The 15,889-nt window shown below is 53.7% G+C and overlaps 1 protein-coding gene across 4 annotated transcripts; it reads right to left on the reverse strand.

Moving 5' to 3' along the window:
- Positions 1–1,702: 1,702 nt before the first annotated feature.
- Positions 1,703–14,109, reverse strand: NFE2L1 (NFE2 like bZIP transcription factor 1). 4 transcript variants are annotated; one of them, XM_045526290.1, is made up of 6 exons: positions 13,998–14,109; positions 11,551–12,566; positions 6,554–6,766; positions 6,036–6,125; positions 5,647–5,805; positions 1,703–4,894 (listed from the first exon to the last, which is right to left on the reverse strand). In XM_045526290.1, exons 2-6 carry the CDS (start codon positions 12,058–12,060, stop codon positions 3,548–3,550), a joined length of 2,319 nt encoding a protein of 772 aa, XP_045382246.1. In that variant the 5' UTR covers positions 12,061–12,566; positions 13,998–14,109; the 3' UTR covers positions 1,703–3,547. The 4 variants fall into 4 exon arrangements, with proteins under 4 accessions (XP_045382246.1, XP_045382248.1, XP_045382247.1 ...); XM_045526292.1 differs by lacking the exon at positions 13,998–14,109 and adding an exon at positions 13,847–13,944; XM_045526291.1 differs by lacking the exon at positions 13,998–14,109 and adding an exon at positions 13,626–13,814.
- Positions 14,110–15,889: the final 1,780 nt, after the last annotated feature.

A 15,889-nucleotide genomic window follows, 5' to 3' on the forward strand; every position in this document is an offset into this window, starting at 1 on the left:
AGCGCTGACCCACTTGGCCCCATGCCGCAGCTAATCAGCATGATCCGAGACAAAACTCCATCTCCCTGCAAGGGTGTGGGGGGTGGTATTAACAAAAATACACTGACTTAGAACACGGACAACACTAGCAAAGGCATAAAGAGGAATTTTTCAAATCTCTAAATCTTTTAAGTTAAAAAAAAAAAGGTTGCCAAACAAGTCTACTAAACATACATACATATGTGACTGCATGTGCCACATAACATTTTGTCAATGACAGACCACATAGGTGACAGTGGTTCCATAAGATTATAATAATGTATTTTTACTGGACCTTTTCTATATTTAGATGTTTAAATACACAAACGTCATTGTGTTCCAGTGGCCTACAGTCTTCAGTACAGGAACCTGCTGTGCAGGTTTGTCGCCTGGCAGCAACAGGCCGTACTACATAGCCAGGCATGTCGTCGGCTGTACCACCCAGGTCTGTGCACGTGCACTCTGATGTTCACACAGCAAAACTGCCGAACAACGAATTTCTCAGAATGTGTCCCGGTCATTAAGCAACACATGACTATACACACATTTCTAGAAAGGACACAAAAACATTAAATAACTGAATCTTACTTGTCACAGTTTACCCTTCTATATATATAATTTATATTTTTAATTATTGGCATGAATCAATGTTTTTCAATTTTTAGTCTTTTTTCCTCCTTTAAGAATCTTAGTTTTATCTGGCTTACAGACATTATTAGTTAATTCCTAGTTAGGAAAGAGTTCTTGTTTAATATGACCATTTCCAACTAGAGATTGGAGGGAGGGAAAGCCCTTGTAAACTGAAACATAAGAAATCAAATGTTATTCTTAGAATTCTACTCCACCACTTATAACAACTCTAGTAGCTTCGTGAAAGGACTGAGCTGAGCCAGGTTACAGAGTGGCACCCAGGAGAGGTCAAGATCACAGGTTCCATTATGAGGATCACAACTTCTACACCTTGTCCAGTAAACTCACCTAAGACTGCCAAGTGAGCGTTCATTCCTCAGGCATTTACGAAGCACCCGTCCCGAGCTGGGCACGTGGGAGTTCCCCAAGGAACCAACCGTAAGGCATTAACAGCTTTCCAGTCCAGTCTCTGGGTATTAGAGCAGATTTTTTGAGAACAGATTCTAGTCACCTTAGCTGGGGAGGTTTTCCAATGTCTTAAGCCCTGGGCCTGGCTTCCTGCTTCCCTTGTTCTGTGGTCCTGCTTGTGGTTATGCTGTAGTGCTTGCCACGTGTTAGCTCCATTGACTTCTCAGGTTTTCAGCAGCATGACTACACTCCAATGCTCTGCACCCCTTTGGCAGGTGGAGCCACTAGAGAAATAACAGCACAGTCAAGCTTAAAAATGGTTTGTAGCAGGTGAACAGGTAAGGAGCTGGGCCAGATGACACCTCCACCCAGCCTAACGCTGTGAAAGGTGGGAGACCAAAAGAGGTCTGGATCCTTCCTCTGAGAGGATTCAGTTGGCGACCCTGTAAAGTACATAACACCTGCCTGGAAGGTTCAATACAGCATTTAAGACTTCTTTTTAAATTCCCCATTGTCAGCCTCTCCAGCTCTCCACCCACCTTCCCATGTGTGCTCTGCCTCAGCCACACAACGGCCAGTTTCCCCCCCATGGGGCCTGTTTCCTTTACTCTCAATTTAAATTCAAAGTGGGGAAAAATTGCACTTGAGAATGAATCATCCATTTTATTTTATTTTATTTTGTCATGTGCTCAACAGCATCTCTCTTTTTCTCTCCTCTCCCTGGCAGGTCACAGAGATAAATTAAAAATAAAATCTACAAGGAAAATAATTTATAAAAGCACTCCCAGGCTCACACCTTCTATCCCTACTGTTCAGTTAGGAACCCTCTTCCCCCCCACGCAGAGAGGAATCAGTGCTTTTCTCCCCCAAGTCACTCCTGCTAGTCTGGGGCAGTACTTCAGAGCCTGGCAGAGCTGGGGGCAGCAGTGGTAGTTAAAAATAAAGACACTGTGGTCCTAAAACCATCTGGCCACTTTGGCTCCCCATCTCTGCCTCCCCCAGGCAGTCCTCCAGGAACCTGTGCTAAGCTGGGGCTGTGGAGAAGCTGCCTGCGGCCCAGAGCTTGGGGGGGGGGGTGCCCTCAGCCCCCATTTACATGCACCTCCCATTCTCCTAGAAAGAAACCCAAAAAAGAAAGCAGACAGAGACCTCAGGACAGAGGAGAAAAATCCCAAGTGTTCACACAGTTACACGGAGTCTTTATGGCAAAGAGAACATTTAGCAGCTTTGAATATTGGGGCATCTCCTTTTTTACTCAACACAAGCATTCTAGACCCTATAAGTGAAACAGGGCACAAGCCCTAAAAAAATCAAAGCGCAAGAAATTCTAAGAGGACTAGATTTTTTGTAGTTGCTGGGTTTTGTAGTTTTTGTGTTTTCCCAGTTACAAGCCCAGTTGTTGGTAGGCAGAGGCCTGAGGGAAGGGTCACTCCCTAGTGTTGTGCTGAATACTGCCTGGAGGGTGGTGCACTGGCTTCTCCCTCCATCCCATCCCCCTGCCTCACGGAAGCTCCCAGAGGAGGAAGGCCACAGGCCCAGTACCCGGAGCACTGCCAGCACCACACCCAGCTACATCAGAGCTACAGGCAGCCGAGAGGGTGAGAGGTGCTGGATGGGACACGGACACGGGATGACAGGAAGAGTACAGCATTCACATGCAGGCTCTGATGGAGACAGTGGGAGCCTCAGCTCAGGGGTGGCTGGAGCATGGAGGGAGATGGCAGTGGCAAGGCAGTGACATGCGTAGTGTTGGGGCCGCTGCAACATGGGGCCTCGTGACCACTTCCTGTACACTCTATCCTTTGACCCTAAACCTCCAAGCCAGTGCCGAGTACCAGTGGTTCCCATTAGATTGAAACATTACAGGCGACAATATCCAAGAGCTCCCCTTCAGGGATGCCAAAGTGCAAGGAGCAGAAAGTTAACAAGCCCCTCCCCGAACCCACCCTGTGTCTGTGTACCCCCCTGGGGTGAAATGGGGTTTATCACACCAGTAACCTAGGCCCACCCGAGTCATTCAAACCTGCTGCCTGGAATCCTGGCCAAAGCCAACTTTAACCTTCCCTTTGGTTTTCTTCCCGCTTTGATTTTTTTGGGGATTTCCTTCCTTCTGTCTTTCCTTCCTTCCTGGAATGAGACTTTCTCCTACTTTCCTCTCCTCTCACAGGTCCCCCCTTCCCCTTTGTGGGCCTTCGCTCTGCACAGCTTTTCCACCTCCAGCAATGCTGGCACCACCCTTGCCTCACAGGAAAGGGGTAGGGTGAGGACCCTGTCCACCCAAATGGGCTGGCCCTTTCCACCCCACCCCAGTGGGGGAGTCGAGCCAGACAGCGCCTGCGCCCGCCTCTTCCTGTACACTGACCCGCAGTCATCCCATCTGAGAAGATAGTGGATAAGAAGGCATTAATGTCCCCACTGTAGGTCCAGGTCCAGGCCCAGCCCTTCTCCAGTTTCGGTCTTGGTGAACGTCAACCCCCCTTCCTCCCCAGGCTCACTTTCTCCGGTCCTTTGGCTTCCTCTCCTGCCGCCGGGCCTGTTGGTCGGCCATCGTGCGGGGGATAAGGAGGACACTGCCATCCCCAGCGTACTGGAGCGCATACTGACTGGGCGAGTAGGGTCGCCCGTTCTCATCCCGCAGCCGCCCAAACACCTCCTGGTACAGGCTCTGGACCTTCTGCTTCATCTGCCGCAGGGACCGCAGGAACTCCACCTTCTCCCGCAGCAGCCGGGCCTTATCGCGCTGCAGGTCTTCCACGTCGCGCTCCAGGTTCAGGATGGTGTCCAGCTTGCGCTTGCGGCAGTTCTGCGCCGCCATCTTGTTCTTGCCCCGGCGCCGGATGTCCCGGATGAGGCTCAGCTGGGCCTCGCTCAGCTGGTATTTGGACAGCAGCTCATTGAACTCCTCCACAGGCAGGTTGATGATTTTGTCATTGGTGAAGGGGATCTTCATGGCTCGGGCTCGGTGCTCATCCCGGCTCATCTGCTTGTCCAGGAAGTCGGCCTGCTTCTCCTTGCTGCCCTTCTTGAGGGCGCTGGGTGGCGGCAGGTCGGCGGAGTCGAGCGCGCTGGGCGCCATGTTGTACGTGTGGTTGTGGCCCACGTGCTCCAAGTAGGGCAGGCAGGAGAGCTGCGACGGATCCTGGTAGCTCATGCGGCAGAACTTGGAATACTCAGGCTGGTAGCCCACAGCACCCTCGGCCTCTTCCAGATCCAAGGTCTCAGAGTCAGAGCTGTAGCCAACGGCACCTTCCTCGGAAAAGGAGGAAGACGCAGAGGAAGACGCGGAGGAAGAGGAGGAGGAAGAGGAGGAAGAGGAAGAAGAGCTGCCTTCAGAGCTGCTCAGGGAGGAAGGGCTATGGCTGGAGTCCAATGAGAGGCCTGAGTCAGAGTCAAACTCCTCCTCGAGCTGGGAGGCCTGCACAGGATTAAAGCCTTCTTCAATGGCCAGGTCCATTAGGCTGATCTCATCCAGCATGGCTTCGTCTAACAGACCCCCCAGCGGGTCAGGCAGCTCGGGGCCTGCTGTGTCATTGGCTGTGCCGTTGAGCTGGGGTGGAAAGAAGAATCCTGCCAGGTTGGTGGAGCCAAAGGTGGAATTGAGGCTGGTGGAATTGCTGGGGACCAGTGGGAGCAGTGTGGAGCTGCCAGCCACAGGCAGGCTTTCCACCTCAGGGCTGAAGAGTGAGAAGTCCTGGCTGCAGCCCCCCAGAGATGCCTGATGCAGGCTGACATTCTGATTGATGGGGGTGTTGGGGGCAAGGCTGTAGTTGGTGCTCAGTGGGTCTCCAGGAGGGGCATTGTAAAGGATTTCACTTGCTGACGTATTCACTTCCATGGCCTGGGAGGGGAGAAGAACACCACTCTTCACTAGGAGCAGACCCCTGCCCTGGTGCTCACACACTGCAGGGACCCAACAGAGGCACAGACAGCTGCACGGGTATAAAGGCAACAGATGGAAACCAAAGCCCACAGTGTCACCTCCTGGCCCTGCTTGGTCCATCAGGCCTGGCAGAGATGGGTTCCTTCGTGTGGGCTCCACCCCAATGCAGGACTGACCAGCTCTTGGTCATGTCTGGCCAGACTCCCCTATCTTGGAGGGAGAGGAAGAAAACACTAACACTATCTCGTTATTGCAAAACCTAGCCACACCACTTGCTGCGTGACCATGGGCACATCGTTTAACCTCTCTGAGCTTCAATTTCCTCACCTTTGCAATAATAAAGGGCTAATCAGATGATTGTGAGGGCCAAGTGAGACGACGAAAGCTGTAAAGCACTATGTGAGTGTCAGGTATCATTAACTTGGAACCATGGAAGCACCCAGCCTCGTGACTATCTGCCTGAAGGAAAGGAAGAAGGTACGCCTAGGAGACAGGCCCTACTTTGGAAGGCTCAGTCCTGGGCTTTATTTAACCCAAACCCCATTCCTGACTCCACTCCCCACTGCCCCAAGGAGACATCTTCTCAGTGTCCCCACCTTCCTATGGCTCAGACAGAGAAAGTATTACTCCTTTCTCGCCCCAGAGAAAGAAAAGCAACTGAGTGCTAAGATACCGTATGCAAAATCCGATAGGTTTGTGCCCTGTCCTACCTGCATTTCCATGATGGACATGAGATCTTGCCACTGCTGTTCCAAATCAAATGGTGACTCTGTCCCCGTCAGGAGAGGAGACAAGAGGTTGTTTTGAAGAACTGGGGGCTCACTCTCACTAGGCACTGCTTCTGTTATGCTGGAAATGTCTGCTGGAAACTAGGGCAAAACACAGAGGCTTTAACGGGGAGAAGGAAAGACCACCTTGTGCTTTCCTCCCAGAGACTGCCACCTAGAGTCTGCTTCTGTTTCTTCCTTCCTCTGCATTTACCCCCAGCAGCCAGGACAAGGCCAGAACCAAGAGCTGGCCGGCCCCTCAGCCTTGGAGGGACACACCAGGTGCAGGCTGCCCTGCTCACTTGGTGGTCTCTCTCTGGAGTCCTGCTCACCTCAGCATTCTCCCCAAAGGGGCAGGTGGCCTCCAGCAGCCTAAGGCACTCTTCCAGGGACAGGGCCGTCTGGTCCTCCCCACCAGGCACCTGTGGCAATAGCAACCGTAAGTCTGACTGACCTGGGCCTTGGGTGCCTGGGGCTGAAGCCTCTTCCCCAGCATGGCTGCAGGTCTGCAGTCTCCCTCCCATTCCCCTAATCCCAAACTCCCAGAGACAACAGAAAGGAGAGTGGAAGAGTCCTGAAGCTAGGAGAAAGATGCTAGATGCTTCCCCGCTCTGCGTTGTCTGTTGCCAAGACCCTCTGTGCTTGCTGCTTGTCCACTCTCCACTCCTCAGCTCAGCCACCATGACTTATAGACCCCAACCCAATAGAACCCAAAACAGAAATTCAAATCCACTCCCCTGTAGACACAACCTGCCTTTTCTAAGGGAAGTTTCTGAAAAACTGAAGCCTGGTTTGTGAGTTTCAGGGAACAGGAAGGAGAAAAGAGCCCAGCAGGCAGAGGTGGCAGTACCTGTGCAGGGAAGCTCTCCCCGGTCTCTCCATCCACTAGCAGGTTTCGTGCCAGAGCTTCGGCTCCCTCACCGGCCCAGGTGTCCTGCTCGCCTCCATCTTGCAGCTCCTTATCCACATCCTGCTCCTTTTGGCGCTGACTATAGTCAAAAACCTCACGCCCAGCCCCCAGGTCAATATCCTGTCGCCAAAGGATGTCAATCAGATCTATGTCCTGAAAGACAGATCACCATGACTTTAGCTTTTGGGTCCCCAGGCCCCTCCCTATCCTGCCCCTCTGAGGTCCCTCCTAGTGTCACTCCAGTTAGTCCTGGGTGATGCCCCTCCCAGCCCTGCACTCTGCCAGCCTTTACCCCCTGCCCTTCTGCACCAGCAAGCCTCCATTCATCCATTTCCAGACACTACCCCTTCCCCCAAAAAGAGCCACTAGCGAAAACCATTAGCATGGCTACCACCACAAAGGTCTAAAGGCTTGTGATCCACACTAGAGACACACCCAGGCCACAAGGCAGGGCTGCCTCACTCCTACATAAGAAGGGGGGAAATCAGGAGACACTTCTCATTCTGGGAATGGGAACCCCTTAAAACTTGGTTTGTAGGAAGCTGGCCAGGTAAGGCAAAGGCGATCTGTCATGCAGAATTGCTTAGCAGTGGCCAGGCTTGCATCAGCCTGTGGTGCCATTTCATTTGCATAAAGGGGTGGGGTGGGGTGGGCTGGAGAGGAAAATCCCTGCATTTCCAACCACCTGATGCAACCAATGACAACGACATGCTCTACAGCCCTTGCTACAGCCATTCCCCCTTCCCCAGCTGACAGCAGGAGTAAGGCTGACCGTACACAACTCCCAAAGTCCAGGTTCACCTCAAGATCCACCCCTGCCAGAATTCCCACTCTCAGCTGATCCTCGCAAGCTGCCTCCACCCCAGGGGAGCCTCAGGCAGTCAGGTGACCCCACTGGGCATCCCACCCCTGCCCAGGCCAGCCCCACTGTGTCCCTTCCTTACCACACCCCAGGACTCACCAATTCCCCATCAGCCAGCATACTCAAGGACACAACCCCCATCACTGCTCAGCTATGACTGCCACCCTGAGCACCAAAATGCCTCCCTCCTGCTCTACCCTGGTAGCTCCTGAACATTCCTGCACCAACTGCCACCCCATTGCCACCAGCATAGAACCCCAATAAATAGAGCCATTTGGGCTTCCTATACATGCCGCCCCCTGTGGCTGAGCCCTCCCTACAAGTCTGAAGAAACCCTAAAGTGTTGCCTTCCATTCAGGTTTAAAAAGCAAACACTTTCCAGAAAGCGATACCCTTAGATCAGACCCGCCTTCCTGGCCCTAAGCAGGTATCCCTTTCCCACCATAACCCTCCCGATCCTAAGACCTCCCAGACGTACCACTCCCTTTAGTCTCCCCACATACACCAACCTGAACAGAAGCCCTGGACCCAGGAGCAGAAGGGGGCTGGGCCACCTGGTGACCAGCCAGCAAAGAGTTAAGGGGCCGGCTGCCTTTGGCATGGCCCCCACCACTGTGAGAGCTGCGGTCCAGGCGGGTCATGGTCTGCGAGATGAGCCCCAGGGCAGCCGGTGCCGGGAAGCCGGACAGGGGGCTGCAAGGAGCTTGTGGCTTGCAGGGAGCACACCAGGCTGGAAGGGTGGCCCCTTGCTAGCTCCAAGGGGCCCGAGGAGGGTGCCCCGCCCGTGCTGCTGCCTGGGCGGCCCAGCCCAGCCCCCTTCCTCCATCCTTGAGCAGCCCCCTCCCACCTCACAACCCCAGTTCCACTCAGGCGCCCAGCAGCCCCCACCCTGAGCTCACCGCAGAGGCTGCAGTGAGATGGGACTCCCACCCCATGCTCCGTGCTCAAGCTGCAGAGGAAAGCAAGCTCCCTCCTGGGCCTATCCTCCCGCTCCTCCCTCTCCCCCCCTCCCCACGCCCCCCAAACTTGTTACCTAGGCTGCAGCAAGGAGCCAATCCCCTCCCCCTCCCACCCCGCAGGTCACTGCTGAGGCTGCAGAGAGCCAATCCCCTCCCCCAGGTCAGCAGCTGGGCTGCGGAAAGAGCCAATCCCCTCCCACTGTCGTTACCTAGGCTGCGCCGAGAGCCAATCTCCTCCCCCAAGTCTCCGCTGGAGATGCGGAAGGAGCCAATCCCCTCCCACCGCCTGTTACCTAGCTGCAGACGGGAGCCAATCTCTGCACCAGGGCAGCTGGAGAAGCTGCCGCAAGGAACCAGCCCATCCCTGGGCCGCCTCCGTCTCCTTGAGGAGATGCACCCAGGGGCGGGCAGCCCCACCCAGCCCAGTCAGTCAGCTGGGGTGGCGCAGTAAGAGCGCCCTGGGGGAAGGGGTGCCACTCTCCTCCCTCCTGTCGCATCTTGCTCATCCAGCCCACTCAGGACTGGGCAGACACTCCTCCTGCAGCTTCTCCGGGAATCTAAATTCTCTGCTGGAAGTGGAAGTTTTCTCGTTTCAAAGGAAGGCTGTGGCCAGTCCTCAAGGCCAGGGACTACAGGCCAGGCTGCGCAGGAACCCAAGATGCCCAGGCCCACCATGAACTAGGGGTTCTGTCACCCTAAAACGGGCCAGACTAGCGAAAATGGGAAAGCCATTTTTGCACATGTGCAGCAATGTCACAGAGACCAGGCCTAGTCCCAAACAAGAGAAGATACAACCATGAAGCCCTGCACTTCGGGAGACAGGTGCTCCGCAATGTCGTGGCCACAAACATGCCCCTTACTCTCCTTTTCACCCCAGCTTGGTTCAAGAGTATTCTCTGCCTGACCCCTGGCCCACATCTCTCCAAGTAGGAAAGAAGGTCCCAACAGCATCAGTAAGTATCACAATTCAGACTCCCTGGACTGGCTTCTCAAGGGGAAATTTAGCTCCCTCCTCACTACTGCTCCCCTGGAGCCTAAGGTCAGGTCAGAGAGACAGTATGTTCTCTCTGGTCACAGCCTGCTCCGAGCCTGGAAAGAGCTGTAAACAGGCCACCCCCCTGCTCTGGGCAGAGTGCCATCCTCGAGGGGAATCCTATCCCTGACAAGGGCCTCGCCTATGGCTGTCCATCGGACGGGCCTGGCAGCGGGGAGCACCACCACCCCAGGGATAATACCGGCTCCAGCAGTGCCTGTCACATGCTCTGGACCTGGGTATTTTTATCCCGGAGTTGCTGAGGAAATGTTCTAGACACATAACAATCCTCCCTTCCCCCATGCCCAGCCTGGGCCCCTAATGCTGACCCACCCCACCTCCCAAAGAGCAGTGAAGGTCAGAGGTCAGGGAAAGCACAACCTTCATGAGGGCCCAGAAACAGAAGAAGGCAGGGTCAAAGTCCCAATCCATCCCGCCCCACCATTCAATTATAACCAAAACATCCCATCCCATCCCAGGAGAGCACCTGGCAGGAACAGAAATGGAGCTACCCCTCCATTTGCTCCAGAGTTCCCAGGAGCAAACCCAGTTCCCCCAGCCCTGAAGGAGCTACCCTGGGGCAGGAACATGGAAGCAGAGGCTGGGAGGCACACCTCTTCAGGACACTGTGCCAAGACCACAGCCCACTGAGAGAAAGAGGAAGGGGATGCAGAAGAGAGGTGAAGTTCCAAGTGGCCCAGCAAGAAGCTAAGACAAGAGTCCCTGAAACATAAGAAGTGTTCCTGGCTCTCATGCTCAGATAGTCCTAGTCCCTCTTAAAGTAGATCCAGTATGAGCCAGCCCAGCATAGAGCAGGGTTTCTCAACCTCTGCACTACTGACAAGTGTGGTCAGATGAAAATCTGTTGTTTGGGGTTGTCCCAGATTGTTTAGGATGTTAAGCAGTATCCCTGGCCTCTACCCATTGGACATCAGTATTACCGCCCCCCCTACGCCCCCCTCGAGGTCCAACAACCAAAACTTTCTCAAGATATGCCACCTGTCCCCTGGGGGGCAAAATCATCCCCAGTTGAGGACCACTGGCCTGTAACAAGCCATATCTTTGACAGTCACATTCAGAGAACTGAGCTCAGGAAACAGGTTCCAACGCAGGGAGGGAGGCAAAACGTGTCTGATCTGGTGGGCAGAAAGAGCCAAATTCTGTGGCATCTACAAAACCTCACATCCCTCTATATCCCCACATCTCAGAAAACCCTTCCCAGCGCAATCCAGCCTTCTCCTTCCCTAATGGCCAGAGGAGTGCAGTGGGCCTTTTCTCCAGCTCTTTAAGACTGTGTGGCAAGCCAGAGCCAGACAGACCCAGAGCTCAAAGCAGTTTTATCAGCCATTTGCATAGTTCAAGGCAAAGAAGTGCATCACTTTCTGCCCAGAACAGTATGTCAGCCGCATCACAGGAGCTAAATATCTCTCTGACAGCTCAAAGCAAGCTGACTTGGGCAGCAGAATACAGTTTCCCTTCTAGCTCCCGGCCCTCTCTTCCCTACTCCCTGCATTGGCCTTCAGCAAAGAATGGAAGCCTTGGCCCTCTCCTGGCCAAGAGTAACTATCCAAATCTACTCTCTGGCTCAGGCCCAGGAGAGCTGAATTATCAGAACCTTATCACAATAACAGGCCTGACCACAAAGAAGAACTTCAAGGTATGTATGTGTTTTGATGTGGTGGGAGGTACAAGGCAAGAGTCCACAAAACATTTGTGTCTTAGCAACAGATATACACCGCATCCAAACCCGTCACAACACGACTCCCTCCCCCACCCCAGGCCTCCAGCAGTCATGTTGAAATCCAAGCAGTAAACACCCTGGCATGTGCTAGGAACCTCCCACTGCCCTGACAGTACATTTAGAGGTGGGTCAATGGTTCAACACAGGGAGATGCTCCCAGCCCCCAACCCTAAACTCAGACAATTCAGCCCATTCCTATCTAGGAACAGTGCCTGAGACACCCCCCGCCCCCCACAACCTATCTGGCTCTTTACAAGGCTCAGTTTGACCACAGTTCTTTAGGACCAGCCCACCACCCTCCACCCCAGACACCACCCACCCTCCCTCCCCAGGGCCACTAACCTCTTTGGTTAAGTCTCCACTGACTGGAGGGGCTACAGCCCCCAAATCCTCCAAATCTTCACTGAATCCCTGCTCCGTTTCGCTTTCTCGCACCCCGTTGTCTGGGCCTGTCACATCTTGGAGACCACTGGAGCTCTCAAGGGTGAGGCCTGAGCTGGGCTGGGTGCCAGAGACAGACCCCTCCGGGTCCCGGTGAACCAGCCAGGCATTTACCTCAGTGGTTGGCACCTGGAACCTGTCCAGGGCCCTCACCTGACTGAGGAGCCGCCGGGCAGTGAAGTAATTGTCCAGGTCTATGCTCTTGGGGTGGATACCATAGCCATCCAAGGTATTCCTCAGGTTGTGGAACTGGGTCTGCGTATAGGCAGAACTGGGCCCCAGGATGATCTCCCGGAGCGGGGGGAGCTGTGAGGTCAGGTAAGTATCCACGTCCACCCGCACCCCAATCAGACTCAGCAGAATGGTGAACTGGAGAAGTCCTTCCGTTAAGTATTTCTTCAGAGAAAGCATTGCTGAAGGACCAGAATGTTTATGCTTTTTGGTTTTTAAATCTTCCAAAAGACAAATCAAGGCCACTGCTCTGCCGGCTCCAGCCAGCAGGTTACCCTCCTCAGTGCCAAACCTCGAACCCCACCCTGGCAGAACACAGGGGCTGAGCTCCCTGATGGCCCCAGAGGAAAGCACACCCCGTGGAGCCAAGGCCACTCTCCAGACCACATTCACTTTCCCCTTGGCGACACTTCACCTCTCAAAGTACAACTGTTCCTAACCCAGTCCAGGCCCTCGGGGCCCACGTGACTTACTGTCTCCACAGTCCACATACAGTTACTTCCTCACTCACATTAGTTGTCCTCTCTGTAGATTCCACTGCAGGCTGTTCTCAGGAACAGCTGATGAATTTTTTTTTTCCTTCTCCCTCCTAAGGTTTATTTTCTTTGGCTGAAGCTACAGGCCTTTTGTCTTGGGTCAGAGTGTCCCGCCTCCTCCACACTTACCAGGGGGGTTTCCAGAGAAACCTGAAATGGGAATCACAGAGCAACAGGATAAGATTCCACACTTCTGACACCATGTTCCAGGTAGGAAAACCTTTACAGAAGGTAGAAAACACATTAAAAGGCCACTTTTATAGGAAGAAAAAAATCACTTGCTCTCAGAGAACAACCAAAACAACCTGTTATAGACAGAACAACTATAAAAGGAAGGACCACACAGGAACTCAGTTACTGGATATTAAATTTGCAATGCCCTACAAGGCAGCTTGCTTTGGATAAGCAGACAATGCCCAGGGCATCCAAAATATCTTACACCTGGTTTGATTTACCAACCCTCCCCCCCATACAGGCCATTACCCAGCTTCTATTTTTAACATGAGAAGCCCATTTCCCATCTTAAAGGAAAGTCGGTTTCCCATCTCTCTGGAGAAAACTGCCTACAACAGTTGTCCCAGTGTGAAAGGGGAAGGAGAGATTACTAATGGGTGTGAAAGGACATAAGGACAATGTTCAGGCCACCACTTCACACAAAAGAATAAAGCCTTTTCTTTTCCTAACTTTGATTTCCCTTTCCTATCACAAATTTTTTAAAAAATTTTATAAGAGAGGGAAGGAGGGGGATGGTGGGGGCCTTCGCAGGACTACTGCCTCCAGAGTTTGCAAAGGCAGGTTTTATTTTCATTCATATGACCTTCTGAGCCAAAGCAGCAGGATATGGCCAAATTCTTAACCCAGACTGCCAAGTGAGGAGGGGGCCGATCTGCCTTTCAGTTTCTGGTCTTTCCTTTTGAGCTTCCATTAATTTGATAAACCAACCATCTTCACTGTTGTGACCCGTCTACCAACTTCGTTCAAAGGTCTCCCCCTTAAAGGCGTCTACACAGACGCGCACACACCCTCATTTGGTTAAACACAATTGCAACCCAGAATTCCTCGTTAACCCTATTCTCCCGTTCTCACGCAATTTATCACTAAAATCTCCCAAGGGCCAATTAAGTTCGAGAAACCAAACAAAGTCCCTTAAAAATCGACTTAGGGCCAGAGGGCCCTGGCCTTGGTACGGTCCCACCCTTCCCCGGGTACCCGAGTCCGGCTGGGACCAAGTCGCCATGCCCACTCTCGGCGCCTCCGCTTCTAGCCTCCTGGGGCGGCAAGCGAACAAGTGCTACTTCCCTAGCCCTGACCCCCCCCCCCTTACAAGCAAACCCCACCCCGCCCTCCGTCCCTATGGCCCCACCCCACTCCTAAGCCCGCGCCTCACACCACGCCTTCCCGTGCCCTCAATCCTGCCCAGTCCAGCTCACCCCGAGCCGGCTTTCCTCTCGGCCCCGCGCGCGGCCTTTCCCTGTCAGGCCCAGGGTTGGGCCCCTCAGAACAATCCCGCCGCCCCTCACTCCATAAGCCTCGGCCCGTGGGGCTGCGCCCCCCCTTCAGGAAAAGGAATATGCCCGGTACCCGCTGCTGAGCTTGGCGTCCGCCGCTGCCGCCACAGCAGGCCCTCAGCCCGGGTCCCGGCCTCGCCGCCGCCACCGCCGGCCGGCCTAGAGCTCCCCAGCCTCCGCTTCCCTCCCCGCCCCCTCCTTCCACCGCACTCGAAAGCCCGCCCGCCAAAGCCACCCCAGGACCAGTTTCTCCAATGGGCTGGCCGAGAATCTGGCCGTCGCCGGAAGTCGTTCTGATTGACAGGAGAGAGGGCCCAATGGCTGAGTGTGCCTCCTCCTCCCCGGCTCGATCTTCCAGGACTGACAAGGGCCACAGTCCAATGGGTATCGAGGCCCGCCCCGCGGCGTGCGCCCGCCAATGAGTAGGGTGAAGGCCCTTGTGTCCACTGGACCCCTCCGCCGCACGTTTTTCGCGGGCGTGTTACAAGGCAGGGTGCAAAGTATACCTGGGTTATTCCAGTTCTTCCGCGCCTAGGGAATGAGGGCCTAGGGCAGGGAATGGGAGGCAGTATCGCCGCCGCAGCGCGTAATCCTCCCGTGGAGGGTTCCCACAGTGACTTGCAAAAGTCCAGTGAGACCCGAGGGGGCCGAGGTGGGGCACGGAGCATGTGCTTCTCGTGGTTGCGACTCTTGTGCCGCCATCTTGGGTGCTGGCAGCGACACTCCGATTTACCCTTGGTGCAGGCCTGGCGCAGCTATCCGGGCGGTCAGGGACGGTTACTCCTAGTGGCCCGGGCAAGTCTCATCGCGGAAACAGCTCTGCGAGTGGGTTGTCACGACGGTGTTGGAACGTGGGTGGTGTGAGAGGGACGATGTAATAGCAATTTTTGTTATGATAGAGACACCTCGAAGAGCCCCTCCTTGCCTAATCCTCCACGGTGCTTAGTCTTGCTTTTTTAGCGACTTTCCTGACTTTCCAGAGCTCTCCAATCCCATCTAGCCATATTTCCGAAACGTGTATGACTGTCAAATATAAGTTACCCCCAGCATCACTTGGGGAGCTTGCTAAACTTGCAAATTCTGAGGCCCCACTGAGAGTCTGACTGAGTAACCATGGGATGGCGGCCTGATAACCTCCCGGCCTGGGTAATTTATTTATTTATTTGTGTATTTATGTATTTATTTATTTTCGAGACAGGGTTCTGCTCTGTTGCCTGGGCTAGAATTAAGTGGAGTCATCACAGCTCACTGCTCAAACTCCTGGGTTCAGGCAGTCCTCCTGCCTCAGCCTCTGGGAGTAGCTGGGAATGTAGGCGCACTGCCACCAGCACAGATAATTTTTCTGTTTTTTGTAGAGTGAAGTTTTGTTATGTTGCTCACACTGGTCTTCAACTCCTGGCCTCAAGCGATTCTCAAATCTTGGCCGCCAAAAATACTAGGATTACAGGCCTGAGCCACTGAGCCCAGCCTGCTTGGGTAATTCTAGTGCAGGTGGTGCAAAGACCACATTTCGGGGATCCCTGAGTTGGAGTTTGTACTGTGTTGCTCCCAGCTGTGGGACAAAGAGGTATCAACTCAAGTTCTCTCCTTGGAAGAGCCCATAGTCTATTGGTTGAGTCATTGGTCCTTGTAGACTAAGGACAAGGCCAACTGATAACTTACTAAATAACCAAATCCATCATGTGCTTGCAGAGTTAGGAGGCTTAGTCTGGTGTGGTTCAGACTATGAAGTACTTCTGCCACATGTAAACATACACCAGCATCCACTCATTGAATTTTTTTTTTTGAGACAGAGTCTCGCTCTGTTACCCAGGCTAGACTGCCGTGGCATCAGCCTAGCTCACAGCAACCTCAAACTACTGGACTCAAGTGATCCTACTGCCTCAGCCTCCCAAGTAGCTGAGACTACAGGCATGTGCCACCATGCCCAGCTAATTTTTTTTCTATATATATTTTTAGTTGTCC

The sequence above is a fragment of the Lemur catta genome, chromosome 15 (assembly GCF_020740605.2).
Source record: "Lemur catta isolate mLemCat1 chromosome 15, mLemCat1.pri, whole genome shotgun sequence".
NCBI lineage: Eukaryota > Metazoa > Chordata > Mammalia > Primates > Lemuridae > Lemur > Lemur catta.